Below are 16,631 nucleotides of genomic sequence, written 5' to 3' on the forward strand. Positions count from 1 at the left end.
CAGCCCTCACCAGCAGCCTCTCCAGCCACTGTTTTCCTTCGGCTGAGCTGGTCCACGTGCACCTGAGGGGCTTAACGCAGCTTAAAAGCGGCTCTGCTTTTGCTAATGGTGTGGTGAGGAGGCAGCTGCTGGCACTCTACAGTCTGTCCTGTGGTGACTGCGGTGAGCGGTGCTGTAGTTGCCACTGCAGTGTCTACATGGGTTTTTTCAGCCCATAGTGTAAGTAGCACAATATATAGAAGGTACAGCTAAGCATTAATTCACTAAAAAAGATCTGCTAGAAGTATACAAGTTTTTACTTAAAAGAAAAAAAGGGAATTTCCTCCCCTCCTCTTAAGTAGTAAATGTATTTTTTTTTGCTGGTTGTTTTGTGAGGGGTTTTTCTTTTCTTTTGTTACAGCACAACAGTATATATTTCTCACTTAGACGAGCTCTCTTACGCTACTGCTGTTTAGTTTTTAATCAAGCAAAAGTTGTTTCTGGAAGTAGCTTCTATTGAGAGGTTACTAGAAGTATAACTGTTCTTGCTTGGCAAGGAGCACACATTGCCTGTACTAACTCAAATGCATCTCCCACACACTGAATGGTCTCTGGCTCTCCTCAGATGTGATGGGCACTAACAAGGGCCAACATATCAATGCATAAATGCCATCATCACCTTATACCATTTGTGAGTAAAAAGCTCACATGTTCAAAGGAAAATGTTTCCCTTTGAACATATTCTATATATGTTGGCCACAGAAGAATAATGCTTTACAATACATACTTTGATATGTACCTAAGGAATTATGAGAATTGTATTCTCTTACCAAAAAAAAAAAAATCACTTATGCAATTTACATTAATGCATTTCTTCTTAAAAACCAAAATCATATAATCAGGTGGAGATCATGCTCCAGAAACAAGGGGACACGGACATCTGAAGTCCAATAAAATCAGTTGAAATCTTTTGGCAATCTCCAGTAGGCCCTAACAAGCTTTGCAGTTCTAAGACCAGAGAAGCTGCAGAGCAAGGCAACACAGGAGTCTATGTGAACTTTCTCATAAACCGGAGTTTTGCATAGGCAATGGTAAGGAAGACAACAGTCATGCAGATGAGAGCCACTATGTTTTCCCACATTGCCCAGTTGGTAGGTGCAATTCCTTGGCTGCACAGGTATGCTTCACCAGAACATCTGCAAAAAAGCATGGGATACAATTTGGTATTACTATGTGGTGCAAGTCTTCAGGTAGTTACTTTTATTCTTGTTCCACAAAGATTCTTCTACCCTCAATTCTGTAAAACAGGTGACAAGAGTAACTTCATAACCCATCACTAAAAAAAAAAAAGCTTAAGGGACAAATCCAGATCTCTGATTCTTATAATTTTGCAGTAATATTCTAACTGTTGTTTACAGATAACTGGCAATTTTATGAGTTAACCTCAGAACCACATTACTGTGATAAATACAAAAGCATTAGTTTCACACAGCAATCATCGGAGGTCCACAGCAGGGGTTTGTGGTCCAAAAGCTGTGGAAACAGTGCTTTAGCACTCTTCCTGCAATAACCTCAGTTTGCCAGGCCTCTAGGATGTGTCATGAAATACTTGCAACTTAAGGTATCAATAATCAAGAGTATTTCAAATGGGGCAGTAGCACTGGGAGATAGGTACCTTGGCACTCTGCTGTATCTGCAGGGAGGTTAATATTTACAAACAGCTCTTAGTGACTAGCATGTTTCTGATCACAGGTCTACTGCTTTCCACCAGCTTTGTAGCACATTGCATTTCCATTGCTAAGTGACCCTGGGTTTGTTTAACAAAGCTGATAAGCCAGGGCTAGGTTATCAAAAACAAAATTTAATTTAGCTCATATGCCTGTTTTTAGGAGTAAAGTTTCATCCCTACTTCACTCTTGGGTAATTGTGAAGTTTTACTATAGAATCCTAAAATACATTATTTTGGAACATATTATTGAGACTGGACTGTGAGTGGTTATTCTGTGAATAATAATAAACATTTGAAACAGTCAGACTTCTCTTCAAGCAAGCCATCACAATTCAGGCCAAAGAACCACCATGAGTTAGAGACTTACATTTCTCCTGAAATACTGGGCAGACAACTGCCTGCATCTCCTACAGATGCTGTAACATTTGGATTTTTCTCACCACAGAAGTAGAGATCTCTGAACTCATTCACTTGAAGAGCCTAGGGAAAAAAAACATCATATTTTTACAGAGTTAGTGACTTGGGGTGCTAAAACTGAAACACCTCAAAGGAACACATATCACCATTCTTGGAATTATATGTTTGTTCCTTTTTATTTTGAAGCTCTTATTCACTGCCTTTCTGAGGAACTGCTCCACATTCTACATGCAGGATCGCTGGGAATCTGAGTCTTTGGCTTCGAAGTTACATTTCAGTGATTTAGCCATGGGTTTCTGTCTTGACAGCTACAAATTCCTGTTCATCCACTTTAACCTGGGTCAATCTACTGACCCAGAAAACCATGTGGCTGCATGCAGACACCCCAGCACCAGCACACTGAAGCAGATGGAACACTCAGCCAAGGCAAGAAAGGAAGGGTTCCCTTGCATGGGCACCCCAGGCTAACTGCAGTCTCAGGGGACACTTGCACATTCAGCAACACTGATAAAGTATCTCAGTGATACCCAAACAGGTACAAACAGTCACACATCTACCCCCCTCCCTGATCCTACCTTTCTCTTCCACTGCTGGTCAACATGGTCCTGCCCACACTACCCTGCACCAGCTCTGGCATTAATTTCCCTCATTTTTACTCAAACTATTCCTCCCAAATAAGCTTGGCCAGGATGAAGACAGGAGATGGAAGCACAGCTCCCACCTGTGACCAGTGGGTGACCTGCTATGTGCAGTTACTGTGTTTCAAGAAGCTGCACCCTTAGCTTTATGGTACCTCAGCTTCTTATTCAGAGTTTACAGTAAGTCATACTTCACTTCAGAGGAAGCCACATTGAGGACTGAGACACTCAGGCATTATGGTAAATCCTTTAACCAGCTGGACAGTCATTAACCTCAGACTGCCCACCCAAACAGCAGCTTCTGGCAAGGCCATAAAATATGTGACTTTATTCTAAACCATAGGGATCAATTATTCAGGATAGAAATTAGTGCCTCACTGGACAGCTTGCTCTGCTGCTGTCCAAGCAGCACTAATTTTGTGGCACAAAGGATTTGTTGAGTCTCTGGGACTTCCACCTCTCACACAGATATTAACTTTTCCTTCCTTTCTGGGGTTGGCTGGTTTGTTCTTCTTTTACCATGCTCATGCAAGGAAAGAAGCCAAATCTCACTTTTAAGAGAACTTCATTTATACCCAAAAGCTCTCCAGGAAGCAGCCTCAGCGTGCTACATTACTCACAGGAGACCAATGCTATTTCTACTCACTGTAAGGCCATATCGAGGGATGCTGAAGTACTTGAGCCAGTTCAGCCAGCCCATTACAGAAGGGAGGTTTACTAAGAGGCCTGAGAAGATCTGAAATAGAACAGAAGAGACTCATGAGCCACAGTTTACTGCAAACAATGCCATTCCTGCACAGATTGCCCAGCAGAGGTGCACTGGGATAGATGGACCTCCCACTGCTGTAACGCCTGTGCCTGCAGGCCTGGGGTTCAAACCTTGCAGCAGTCCTAGCCAGCTGGCCCAGCAGCACACCCAAGTACCCCAGCTGAACTGCCTGCAAAGAGGTCAGAAAGGTTTTCTGCATCCACAGGCAAGCTAAGAAGCATGCATGCTAACAACTTCTTACTCTGGAGGACTGTGTCCTATGTCAGAGCTAGCCAGGGGCTACCAAAGGATGACTGGGAGATGAGGAAGTGAAGAAACAAGAAGGAAACTATGGGGAGCCTTAAGGGCTGTTACTGTTTCAGCTTTCTCCTCTGACCTAAATCTTTTCTTTGTGCACTCTCCAGCCTGGAACAAGGTTTGCTCTTTTACTTCTTAGCACTTGGACCTTATATTCTATGATTTAACTCCACGTACATCAGCTGCCCTTCACTATGCATGCACACTTCTTACCCACAGCAGGCATCTGAAGCAATACACTACCAGTTAGCTTATTGCAAAAGCAAGTTAAATTGCAAATTGAAGAATAAGGCATGCACTGTGGTCTCAGAACATGTACACAGACAGCTACCAGGAATCACCTGACAGGAGGTACTTTTTACTCTAAGGTAACTCGATAGGCCTCACAGTCAAGAAGTTTCATCATTAACATTATCTCTTTGAAAAAGAATTCACATCCCTCATCTATGAGTGGTCAAATTTCCTTTCTCACTTGCTCTTCTCCTTAGAAGTCCTTGAAGAAGGGTATTGAAGTAATTTCAGGAACCCAAGGGCAATACTGAATTAAAATAAAGAGAGGGTATGCTCCTGCTAATCCCACTATGAAACAAAAATTAATGCAATTAAATCAACTGATCTAAAGTTTATTTCAAGATTTTTTTATTTTAAATATTTGGGTGATCACTTATATTTCTAATACTGGAAATGCAAGAAATTTTTTTAAATTGTCCTTACAAAAAACAACTTAAAGGAAAAAAAAACCTTATTTGGGGCACACTGTTTGCAAAGCTCTGGTAGCATCACACCTATCGAATTGCACTTGGGCCATTATTTGACCCTTAGATTACAAGCTGGCAGAAGTAAGTCTTTGACTATAGTGACAATAAAATCACAGGCTACTGGAGAGTGGATTCTCAGTCTGCTTAGGGCTAGCTCAACCCTGTCCTCTCAGCCTGTGGCTGCTGCTTCCTCACCTCCACTAAAGGAGCACCCACACCTTTAAATACTTACAAGCATCAGGACAAAACAAATAGTGATGAGCAGATTTGCCACAGCCACCACATCCATCCCAGCACTGATAGCCAGAGACATGGCTGTGGCAGTGTAGGACACCAGTACCAGGGTCAGCATGAAGAAGAAGAACCGGCCTGCAACAGCTTGGTACCCTGTCAAAAAACAGAAAGGAAAGTGTTCAGTAAACAACCACATTATGAATCCCAGAGAGGTACCCTTGGACTCCTACAGAAGACAGGGAAAGCAGGAAGAAAGAGCAAGTTTGGAGTTGGCAGGAACTACGCATGCTCCAAAGGCCCAAAGACCATTACTGAAAGATGTGGTCAAGCAGGTCCCTTAGATTGCTGGTGTCTCTGCCCCTGCCCCAGAGTCCTCCAAAGTTATGATGCCACACGCTTAAGTCAGTTGAAGATTCAACTAGTTTCATGTTGTAGATATAGGAATAATACTCTGGCTAAGTCAGAAATCAAATGTGTTGGAAGATGATAGGTTCAACGAAAGCATCAATTCTTTACCAATCATCCAGTAACTGATGCATGAGAATATGATGGCTGGAGCAGTTCTCATGGGCAGCAGATCTCCTATCATCAAGGCCAGGAAGTAGGCAGACACACGGTAATATCCACTGGTGTACTGATGGCTGCGAGGACAGGAAGGAGGGGAGTTTTACAGGTTTAGAGGTTATCTAGGAAGCAGGATCAGCATGCGTGTCTGGTTTATCCTGATTTGGTTTCTGTTCTCTCTACCAACAACTCCTTCTCTACATGGAAGTTGCTTATTTTCTTTGTGCTATGACTTCCCACTCTGTAAAGTAAGGGCTGATCCATCTGACAGGCCCTGTGGTCATACTGAGAACCCTCCAAGGAAAGTGAATGAAAGGCTTTGTGACTGCTAAGTAATGTTTTGGAAAAAAGCTCCTAAATCTCTTTTCAAAGAGAATGATCCTTAACACAAGAACATGGGAAAGTATTAGACTGCTGTTAACTGCAGGAACACCTCATCCACAGCTAACTCATACAGCTGCTTCAAGGGAAGAAGGAATGATACCCAACAGTGAGAAAACACCTTTAGAACATCAACTCACCTCCAGTTCACAGGGCAATTAAATGTCATTATGATTGTTTTGCTGCTTAATGGAGCTCATGAAAAGATGCTTTAATTGGTGAGGTACCAAAATCCCCATTGACACAGATAGTAAGCCAAGCCGGTAAGCAGGGCAGACTGGCAAGAAATGTCAGTGTGGGGGAGATTCACTCCTGAGCAGCTGTTAAGGGCAATATTAAGCTTCTTTGAGCTGTAGGTAGACATGTGCATTCCAGGCACAAATCTCCAATTTCTTCTTTACTGCACAGGATCTGTCTCTTGCCCTTTTATTCCATGAGCTGGAGGCTATTCCAAACTGTATTGTCAACATATATGTATATATACATGCATGTATATAACATATACATGTATTTACATACATATACAGACATACAAATACAAACACACACACACACACATATATATATACACAGAAAGATGGACTTGATTATTAGGTAATAATCATAATAGGCTCTTGTAAGCCAGACAGCAGCCCTCTTCATCTGAGCATCCCTTGTGAAGCTTTTCCAAGAACTCTGCCTTCATCTTTGCACAGTCTTACCACTTCAGGACCATTGCAAGACAGCGTTTCAACCCTGTCAGCAAGAAGGCAGTCAGGGTTCACAGTCTGCAGGATTCACATGCAGACTTCAAAAACAGCTGTTACTGAAAGTGGGTAGGAAAAGCACTTCTCAATGAACTGACACAGCAAGCAAATAAAAGCATTTTATTTCTCCCCTCCTTCCCCACCTCTTAGCATTTCAGCTCCCTGCTCTACAGGCCAATTTAGCTTTACTACTACAGTCTGATGTTGCAAGGGAGCAATCAAGTCTTTGGTGGAAGTAATTTTGTTTAGCCTGTAAGATACTCCCCCCACCTGACTCCAGGGCATGAGACAGTCTAAGTGCCTCACTACTTACACAAATAGTTTCTTGTCTCTGATGAACAGCTCAATTGCAGAGACACTGGAAAAACACTGGTTTGTGGTGACAAAAAACAAGGATCCAACCCTAGAAGGCAAAACAGAACAGTCAAAAAGTGAGGAAACAGCCTAGATCAATGCTGACAGGTTCAGACATCATCATACCATCAAGTCACTGCTTTTCTATCTCTGTCCACAGAATGGAGATATTTAACTTTGCAACTGTAGATCTTAGCTGTATAACCAGGTTTATTAATTTATCTTCCCTTTCCCATCTCCTTTGTACACACGTGTGAGCCCAACAGAACTGCGGTCCCTTTAGGACCACCTGCAATACCACGCTGCAGTGCATTGAGGCTTGTGAACCCCCTCCTTTGTGGTCCAAGTGGATTCCAAGGCTGAAACCTGTCTGCTACAGACAGAAAAGTGAGCAAAGCTGTGGCTTTCCAACTTACCGATTCTGAATGCCACTTCGATCCAATTTTACACCGAAAAAGATAGCACCCACAACCAAGGCTAGAATTATGGTCACTGCAATCTAGAGGGTGAAAGAAGAAAGCAAAAAGGAAGTCCTTCAGATAAGTAAACAGTGACAAACTTACTATTAAGGCATATGCAGGGTTTAAGATTCACATCTGCCTAAAACTTTGCTGTTGTGAGTCAACATATACCTATGACACAGACATAGCTAGCTGCCTTTGAAAACAAAAGTCTGTCCTACAAACTGCAGATTGCAGGACTCAGAGCAGAGGGAGTCTGAGACTTTTAGCAATTGTTACCTACTTGTGCAACGGAGGCCTGTGGGTTCCTGATGAGGTTTTTCAGGGAACGACTGGACACCCAATACAGCTGGGTGAGGAATCCATTTGCGTAGGTAATCTCATGCCCCTGTGTGGATACTCTCTGCTTGCTTCCCCGTCTAAGCTCCACTTTCCTCAGTGCTTCCTTTGTGCTCTGATACAGACTGGAGTTGAGATATTTCTGGTGCAGCACATCTACCACGCTGCTGTCCACATTATCTTCTGCCACTCCATTTTCATTGCTCACCTCTGAGTGAGAAAGACAAGATATGCCTTGTGATTCCCCGTGAACCCCACCTTCAGACATGGCTCATCAACATGTTCAGCCACTTTGGAGGCTGAATAAAAAAAAGCAGGAATACCCAGAGAAATTAAATTGTTCAAGCCTTAGCTGTGAGCTTAAGAGGCTAGCTTGAGTGAGAGGGTTTCCTTACAGTTTCAACTGAATCTGGCTAATCTGCCTGTTCTTTGTGACACAAAAATTGCCGTATTCTTAGAATGAGGCACCAGAAAAATCTTTGTTTCATTGAATTTTGGGGAAATTGATGTTTGCTCTGATCCATTTCCCTATCCTCAGAAAGCACCATTATGAAAACTGTTCCCTGATAATCCTTCAGTCATTCATGTGCTACAAAATCCCCAAACAAGTATTTCCCAACATTTCACTCACTATACTGTTGGAGTTTGTTCTCTGATCTAGTTCCAGTCTTTCTCACTGCTCTGTAAATCCATTACTACCCTGTCTTCTCTGCAGCAGCCTCTTATGTGACTGAAAACTTGTCTTCTGTCAGCTGTGTCCTGAGACTAAGCAATTCTAGTTTTTCAGTCTTTCCCATGCAGGTTTTGTAAATGACTGATATTTATCACTGCTCTCCTATATTACTGAAAGAAGAAAAAAAAAAATCCCTTTTAAAAGCTTTGTGAGCAATTTAAAGAACCCTAAAGCAAAGTATATCTATTAGTAGGAAAAATAAAAAGATAACTAAATGCCCTTAGACTGGAAGAAACCCAGAGAATAAAAGTTTGCCATCACCACATACAACTTCCCTTCTACACCACCCAAGAGTGGATTTCTCCTTCACAATTTACCTTTTCCTGTGTCCACAGGTCTGTGGTCTTCCTTGCTTGCTGCCACAGCAGTTGAATCACCATTTATGATATCAAGGAAGAAGTCAGCCGGATTGTTGAAGGGTTCACATTCGTATCCTTAAAAAAAAAATCCAAAAAAAACCCCACACATGCAACATGTATGCATTGCACAGAGCACAGCTTGGAAGATCAGGTCTAATATTATATCACGCTTCCACATCCTTGCTATGAGAAAACTCTACCACTTTCCATCAGCATTAATTTACAGCAGTAAAATGGACAGGATTTAGGAGATGACGAATCCGAGGTATCTATACAGAGCTTCAAAGTTGCCTATTCTCCACTGATTTCAGGTGAGGGGAAATCTGCAACTTGCCTCTTCACACGTCAGCATGAATAGCTCTTGGCTGCTTCCCAGTGCTGTTCAAGCATGTGCCATTCTGAAAGACACACAGTTCCTCAGCAGAGGTTGCTGGATGTCTACTCTACAGCCTCAAATGCTTGCTCTAGAAGCTCAACTCTTGCTTGTGTTTCCTTGGTCACAAGGAAGAGCTGTCCAAGAGCAGCTTCTTATCATATGGTTCTAGCTATGGAATGAGGAGGAAATTTAAAAAAGCAAGGATGCTTATTCTATACCACTCGTATGAGAAAGGAAATGAGGTGGGATACTAAGAGGAAGAGAACAAGTAGTGAGATTGGTTAAAGCATCTCCCTTAAAGCCAGGGAGAGCTTACAATCCAATGGGAACATGTCTGCATCTAGATTAGATGGAAATTCACTCCACATTTTCTGTCCATCATAGTCAGAAACCCTCACCCTGCTTAAGTGGAGAGGGAGCAGCCACCCAACAGTGCAATTATTAACCCTTCTTAGGACACACCATGATTCTGTCCTCTCAGTTGCCCACCTGCATTCAGACTAGAGCAGATTCTTGAATCAGCCCCTAGGGATTGCTGCCACTCTGCAGGCTGTGGTTCAAAACCCACTATGTCTGTCACCTAGGCCTGCCAGAATTACAAGCATCGTCTTGTCTGCTGTACATCATGCTGCTAAATGTCCAAGCGATTCTGGGTTTTTGTCGTGATGCAAGGCAAAACAAAGGCAGGAGAGAGCCATTCTCTGTGTTGTCTGAAAAAATTTGGTTTTATCATTTTGGTTTTTTCCTGTTCCAACATAACTCTGTTCAGACTGTATGTGTACAGCCTCTAGTATCCCAGTGATAAAACAGCACAGGACTGTTATCCAGTGCTAGTAAAAGCATCTACCCACAGATTAAACTCATTAGCCAATTGCCTTTGCTCTTGGCACAGAAGACTTACCAATAGAACTAAAGTACTCCAGGGCCTGCTTCGCAGGACCATGGTACAGCACCTTTCCCAGAGCTAGTAATGTGAGACTGTCAAACAGCTTGAATATGGAATAGCGGGGCTGATGGATGGAAAATATGATGGTTCGCCCTCTTCTCGAGAGCCTGAAATAGAAACAAAACATCTCTCAAATGCACCACACTTTGCCACTTTGCATTTCAGAAAGGTCATGGTAACCCAAGCAAAAATAAGTATCCAAATCCAAGACAAATACTTGCCAACTTCTCAGGGTCTTGACCCAGAAAAGCTGTAGTTCCCCCTTCTCTGTCACTGTGTCAGATGCTGCCTGCAAGACCTTCAAGATAGCACCCGTCACTACAAGAGGCTGTCATTGCAGTCTGCTTAGACAAAGTATGATGTTGCCTGTAGCTCGCAAAAGTTGCAGGCTGCAGTTGTGTATAAACACTTCTCTAAAATCTGCAGGTGAAGTCTGACAGGAGTTCAAGGCTATTGCCAGAGTGGAGGAAGAGACTTTGTTACAGACTCAGCTGGAGGGCCGAGAAATTATCATTACAAGGCCTGACCTCCCAGTCCACCCCTCTCTGTGGCAAAGGGCATCTGTCCAAGCTACATCTGCTTTTTGGGCTACAAAACAATGCTTGCTGTGGAAAGATTCCCATCAACTGCAAATGGCTTTGGACAACACCCAGATAATTTACTACCACTTCTGCATCTATTTGTCTAGCTTTTACTTTTTTTTTTTTTGTAAAAAAAAGTACTGTAGCTACTCAGTCATAACAGGATTCCTTTTTTCACTAGTGAGCTTACAAGAAAATTGGAGCAGAGCCCTGAACAACTGACTCTTACTTCTTCAAGAGGATGAGGACTGCATTGGCTGTGCTGGCATCAAGGCCAGTTGTTGGCTCATCCAGAAAAAGGACTGGTGGCTCTGTGATGAGCTCCATCCCAATGTTGGTTCTCTTCCGTTCCCCTCCAGACACTCCCCGGATCAATTCAGTTCCTACCTACAAGCAGAAGAAATCACGTATTTGCAACAAGACCTAGCCAGTGCATGCCCTGGAGTTCAGGGCTCTCCACACGCAGCAGCCCTTTTAATTTTCAGTCCCATTAGTGAACCCTCAGGCCAGCAGCAGATGATGGGTCTGACTCAGTGTGAGGAACTGTGTAGCAGTAAGCAGAACCTGAGTTTCAGAGGTGCCAGGCACCTTATGACTTCAGGGATCAAGGATGACACTGACAAGCAAGAGCCAGAATAAGGCCACAGCAGTCAGAAGTGGCACTGGTCTTCAGGGATGCCTTTTCTTGGCAGCTTGCCTGCTGCTTAAGTAAGAGTGGAGTCAGTAAAGTAAAAGTAAGGGTAAAAATGCTTCTGGGAGGAACAAGCTCTGCACAGAACTTCTCCATCATAACCCAGCTTTCCATCCCTCACAGTTTTCAGCATTGTAAAAACGATTTCCCTGTCTTGTCCCACAAAGACAGGAAGTGACTGAGCAGCTTTCCAACATGCAATGACTAGGTAACTTTTTCCCCTCTGAGCTTATACAACATGCTGGACATGGTCCAAAATCTTCTCCTTTAGTAGCAAATATGCATAACTCTTTCCAAGCTACCTCTCGAGCTAGAGACTGATTTCTTGTGTGCAGTATGGTTTAGTCAGGTTCCTGCTTAGCTTAGTGTAGCTGCACTGTGTACACCATACTGCAGAGTCAAACAGTTCAATTTCCAGAGGTAGTATGGTTTCTAAGAAAGGTATTCTTACTGCTCACCTTAGCATCAGCCACTTTGCTTAATCCCAGCTCACTGATTATCTGGGTGACTCGCTCTTCCTTCTCTTTAACACTGATGGAGCTGGGGAGTCGCAGGGCAGCAGAGAAGTGCAGGTTCTCCCTCACTGTCATTGTGCCCATGACAACATCATCCTGAAAGCAATACAAATGGACAGTTGGAAAGCCTCCTTCTCAGCTACCTGACTGGGCACCTAAGTTCCTGTAGTGACAATTGTTGGATAAGCTGTTTGTGGACCACAGTGGAAACTGGACTGAGGGACAACCCCAGCTTCAAAACTTACATAACACAAAATTCAAGGTCACTCAGTAGCAGTTAGCTCTGTTCCCAGCTGCAAGCCATATCTTGCTGTGGTCCAGAGCACCCACCAAGTTCAGCTGCCAACAAGGAGCTATCCCCAGCTCCTCGCTGGCAGCAGCTCCTCAGAGAAACACGAGTATTGCACCAAGATGCTCCCGATTTTTTCCATGTCTCAACTATCTATAACTGTTGGGCACAAGACCTTATTCTAAGGGCTACCTCTTTAGAAAAGCTTCAACAGTCACATGCATTTTGAGTAAGAATCAAATCTATCCAGTTGACACAACATCTGGGCAGCCTACACCAACCTGTAACAACCATGAGCCAAACAGAGTTGATGTCAAGTCCATCCAGAGCTTCATGCCTCTCCATCACGCCTGCTTTGATATCCAAGCCAATTCTGCATCCCACCATTCGATGGGAGAAGCGCTGCAACAGTGAGCAGCTGCTGAGAAACAGGCCTGTTAACCATGCACCTTTCCAATCTAGTGCCCCTTGGAAGACACAGCCCATAAGCTGCAGGGCAGCAGATTCTTGCCTGCTTTGGGACTTCTTCCACATCAGATATAGTTGATCAGCAGCACAAAGGATGTGCCAGCCAACCACGTTTGGCACTGGAGTTAACAGCAGAAGACCGAACATGCTGTGGTATTAGAAGTACGTGACAGATTACTCAGGGTGTAGTGTTACGATAAACTGGCTTTGCTGCCAAAGCTGGTTTATGAATTTCCTACCATCACTTCCCTCCCTACACACTCTCAGTCCCTTACCCTAACCTCCCATTCCCCAGCCTCAGACTCACCAATACAACTGTTGGTTCACCACATTGGAAACTAAACTGAATTTAAGCTACCTTAGTACCAAACGTAATAAACTGGCATGACACTCTCATTTGAAAGGCATGAGTGGAGAGAGCACCAGCAGTTGTATAGGGATAACAGATGACTTAGCATGTCTGTTTGCTCACCTGCATACAACTGATCCTATAAGCATGTATGTATTTAGGCCTTGAGTGGTGTTTGTAGTCTTTGGGCCATCTTTATTGATCTGGGGATTAATGCCCAGGGGTGGGAGCTGAGAGAGACCATTTAATGTCTCACTAGTTGCCTGTCATTTTAAGGTTAAGTTTGGTTGCTTTGGACATGTGAGAGACATGTCTCAAACTTGGACCACTTGCAAGACACTTCCTAGCCATTCATGAAGCACTGAGGATTTGGGGATCTTTTCAGCTGCAGGATCAAGACTCAGCATCAGTCTCATCATACGCATCCTCCCAGAGCACCCCAGCTAGCAGCTTTCAGAAAAGCTGCCTATTTCACATCTGCCTGCAGTCAGAAGCCTGGATGGTTTCCAGATTTGGCTGCTCATATGGCTGCCAAGAATCCCCTTCTCCTCAGTTCCCCCAGGGCTTTGAGGATCTATTATTGGTCCAGGCCTCCACCCACTTCCGCAGATTCAGCCATCATTTCCTGTCTCTGAGTGGAACGAAGCTCTGTCCCAGCCAGGCAGAATCAGAGGAAGAACAGCAGGGTTCTATTTACTTCCTAGAATTATTGTCTGATAGCTTGATGCTACTTCTGCCAGCTAGAACTGCTTCTGAATTTTACAACAAGAGATTTTGGGTGTTGCGGGTTTTTTCCTCACCTTTCTATTTTTAAAACCCTTGCTAGTAGTTCAGGGCAGAGCCCAAAGAACAAGCCATAGTAGCCCAGTGGTCTGGGCATCCATATGGCTCTGTGCTTGACTTGGCTGGAGTAAAAGTTTGATCCTCTTGTCTTCCATATCCCAGAAAAATACTAAATACTGTAACATCTGAGTTATGAAATTAGACTCTGTAGGGATCATTGAAAATTACCTAACCTAGTAGTTCATGCTTTGCTCATCTTATGCAGTCCTCCCTCCCAAAAGCTCCCAGGCCTCCACTGAAGGAAGGTAGTTACTCACCTGCACAACATATCCTGAGATGCACTTGAAATTTGGAGGTTGTGGGATGCCATCTATAAGCACTTCTCCAGACAGGCCTGCTGGGTCCTTTCTGGCAGCCAGCACATCTAGGAGACTTCAGACAAACACCAGGCTTTAGGTTTTGCCATAACAGCTACTTTTACCTTTGACTGGGTAAGTACTACCAGTCACGACTGAGGACATGCAGACACATGGCATGCTGCAAACCAAAGAGCACATAAAGGGGCTTCTTTTACTCTGAGGGCTTTGTACAGAAAGTCTGGTGTGGACACAGGATTTTCGAGCACAAGGTGTGCCACAGCAGTATACAGACCCTCACAATTCACAGCAGTCAACCCCCTACAGGCATAAACTCAGTCTTCATATTAACAGCCAACCTCAAATGCACACAGACAAAAGCACTCTGCTGAGTAGCTGCAGCCTGCTCTCCAGCCAGGGGAGCACAGAAGTAACTACTTTGATCTCAAGGAAATTAATCCAAATGGTATAAACAAGACTAGAGTTAAGATTAATTCTGTAAAGTAATTTTGTTTTAACATATCACTGGATTCTCCTTACTGCCAATGCAGAGGCCAGCCTGTCTGCTAGCGAAGTAAACACCGCCCTGATGAAATGCTGCTCTTGAAAACATCCTGATCAGCCAGCAGTAGCCTTAGAGAGGAAGATCAAGGGTCACCACAGAGTCACACCTGTGTGAACCCTGGCCATATTTGCCAGTCTCTGACATTCTCAAAGGCAGAGAATGACAAAGAGCTCTCTCACCATGCTTCTATGGGAGAGAAAACAGGATCATCACTGTCTGGAGATAGTCTGCATGGTATTTCTCTTTGCTTTCATCCAAAGAACTTAAGCACATATGCACCTCCACCACCAAGCCACAGCCAAGTTGGGGTGAAAGTCCAGAGGATCCTACAGACTGACATTAGACCATATTCCTGTCAGTTGTCAGATAGAGGTTTGGCCTAGCATTTTCAACGAAGTCTTGCTGCAGTGACTTCACAGGGAACAACATCTCACCTGCCCTGAGGGAGCCTGCACCCCCTCCCTACGCCATGACAGGTCTAAGACAGAGCCTACACCTGAGCTCCAGCCACCCCAGTTCAGCCTGGTATCTTAACTCAGGCCAACACCAAAGGTGAGTGCAATAATATGGACCACCAGAGCAGAACTCCAGCAAAGCCAACAGCAGAGAGCCACAACATCAAACTGCATCACCACATTTCTCACAGGCATGCAAAGGTCTGAGCCTTCAGGTCCCTCACATCTCCCTCAACCCTCAGAACCCCAAATCCTCTTTGCACAGCTGCCTGTACATTTGAAGGAGCAGAAGAAAATACTCACGAAGATTTACCACTCCCTGTTGGCCCCAGGATAGCATTCAAGCCTGGCTTCATAATGCCACTGGAAGAAAGAAAAGAGTTATTTCCAAATGGAGAAGCATTCACATGCAGCTCATAGTAGAGGTAAGGTGTGAACAAAATGCTGTTGAAAGGAAAACTTCGAGATTATTAAAAACTTCTCCTTAAATCTGAAATCAATATGCATTTTTCCTTTCTTGTCCCAGACTGCCAGTCAGAACAGAACCAGAGCTGGACATAAAAAGCAATCTACAAAAGACAAAAATTAAATGTCTTCCATGCTGAGCTGGGTCTTGAAAAGAAGCATCAAATGCTCTGTGCTTCTCATTTCCTCCCACCACAGCTTGAACCACAGTTAAGGGAACCCTCAAGTCCTCTGACAGAAGAGATCACACAAGTTTGGTCCTAATTTGCGCAGATCAATAACTGAAGCTGCTTCAGCTATATCCCCGCTATTTTGCCTAAAAGCAAACTAGAAAGTGCTCGCATGAACTGCAGACTGGCACAAGGGTAGTCATTTCTTTACCAGCACAGCTGGATCTAGAAGGTGACATTAAGGTCACTGATTCTCAGCAGCAGATTAATTCCTACCCTCTGGTATTTTACTTAAGCAAGAACTTACTAAACATTATGAAGGATCTTCTTTTCCACAGTTTTCCGTTTACATAGGAATCCACTTGACTGCTTAACGGAGTACTGGATATTATGGAAACTCACAGAAGAGCCCCGAGGGGATCGGAGTGACTCTCGTGTTGGAAGAGAACGTTGGAAATTGCCCATTCCTTCCTCTTCTCCAACTGAAATAATGCTGTGATCAAATGTGTCTGCCATTATGTCCTTGTTATACAGGTCAAGCTCCACTGCATGGAGTTTTTTGAGGTCACTGTTGTTTTGAGCTGTTCCCATCTGTTGAGATGGAACACAAAAGAACACAAACACATTCAGGGAAGGAGACACGTGACCAAAGACTTCTGCAGAAAGTGTCTTGGAAAAGCAAGCTCACACACACACCACACCAATCCTCATGCATGCCAAGCTTCCAAACGGATAGTCATCTGCACTGGAGGACATCCAGTAGTCCCCAAAGGCATGGAAACCCACAGATTTAGAACAATACATATAGCCTTTAAGAACGAAACTTAAAAGAATGTTCTTAAAGTGGCACTAACTCCAAGAACA

General features: G+C 43.8%; 1 protein-coding gene across 1 annotated transcript; it reads right to left on the minus strand.

The window, feature by feature from the left end:
• Positions 1-779: 779 nt before the first annotated feature.
• ABCG2 (ATP-binding cassette, sub-family G (WHITE), member 2 (Junior blood group)) lies at positions 780-16,285 on the minus strand. The gene is made up of 15 exons (XM_010079413.1): positions 16,075-16,285; positions 15,436-15,495; positions 14,074-14,188; positions 11,811-11,963; positions 10,891-11,048; positions 10,036-10,187; positions 8,717-8,833; positions 7,611-7,849; positions 7,283-7,365; positions 6,826-6,915; positions 5,338-5,462; positions 4,820-4,974; positions 3,410-3,499; positions 2,076-2,188; positions 780-1,175 (listed from the first exon to the last, which is right to left on the minus strand). Exons 1-15 carry the CDS (start codon positions 16,281-16,283, stop codon positions 1,028-1,030), a joined length of 2,007 nt encoding a protein of 668 aa, XP_010077715.1. The 5' UTR covers positions 16,284-16,285; the 3' UTR covers positions 780-1,027.
• Between the last annotated feature and the right edge of the window lie 346 nt (positions 16,286-16,631).

Source organism: Pterocles gutturalis, unplaced genomic scaffold, assembly GCF_000699245.1.
Source record: "Pterocles gutturalis isolate BGI_N339 unplaced genomic scaffold, ASM69924v1 scaffold3739, whole genome shotgun sequence".
NCBI classification, from domain to species: domain Eukaryota; kingdom Metazoa; phylum Chordata; class Aves; order Pterocliformes; family Pteroclidae; genus Pterocles; species Pterocles gutturalis.

Bases quoted from the DNA above. Each gene is read 5' to 3' on its own strand.
- ABCG2 (XM_010079413.1), bottom strand. From the start codon at position 16,283: ATGGCAGACACATTTGATCACAGCATTATTTCAGTTGGAGAAGAGGAA. The intron at 5,463-6,825 runs GTAAGTAGTGAG...CTGTCCTCGCAG, and splicing joins AGAGACAAGAAACTATTTGT to CCATCAGTACACCAGTGGAT. The intron at 3,500-4,819 runs GTAAGTATTTAA...GTTCTATTTCAG, and splicing joins TTTGTTTTGTCCTGATGCTT to ATCTTCTCAGGCCTCTTAGT.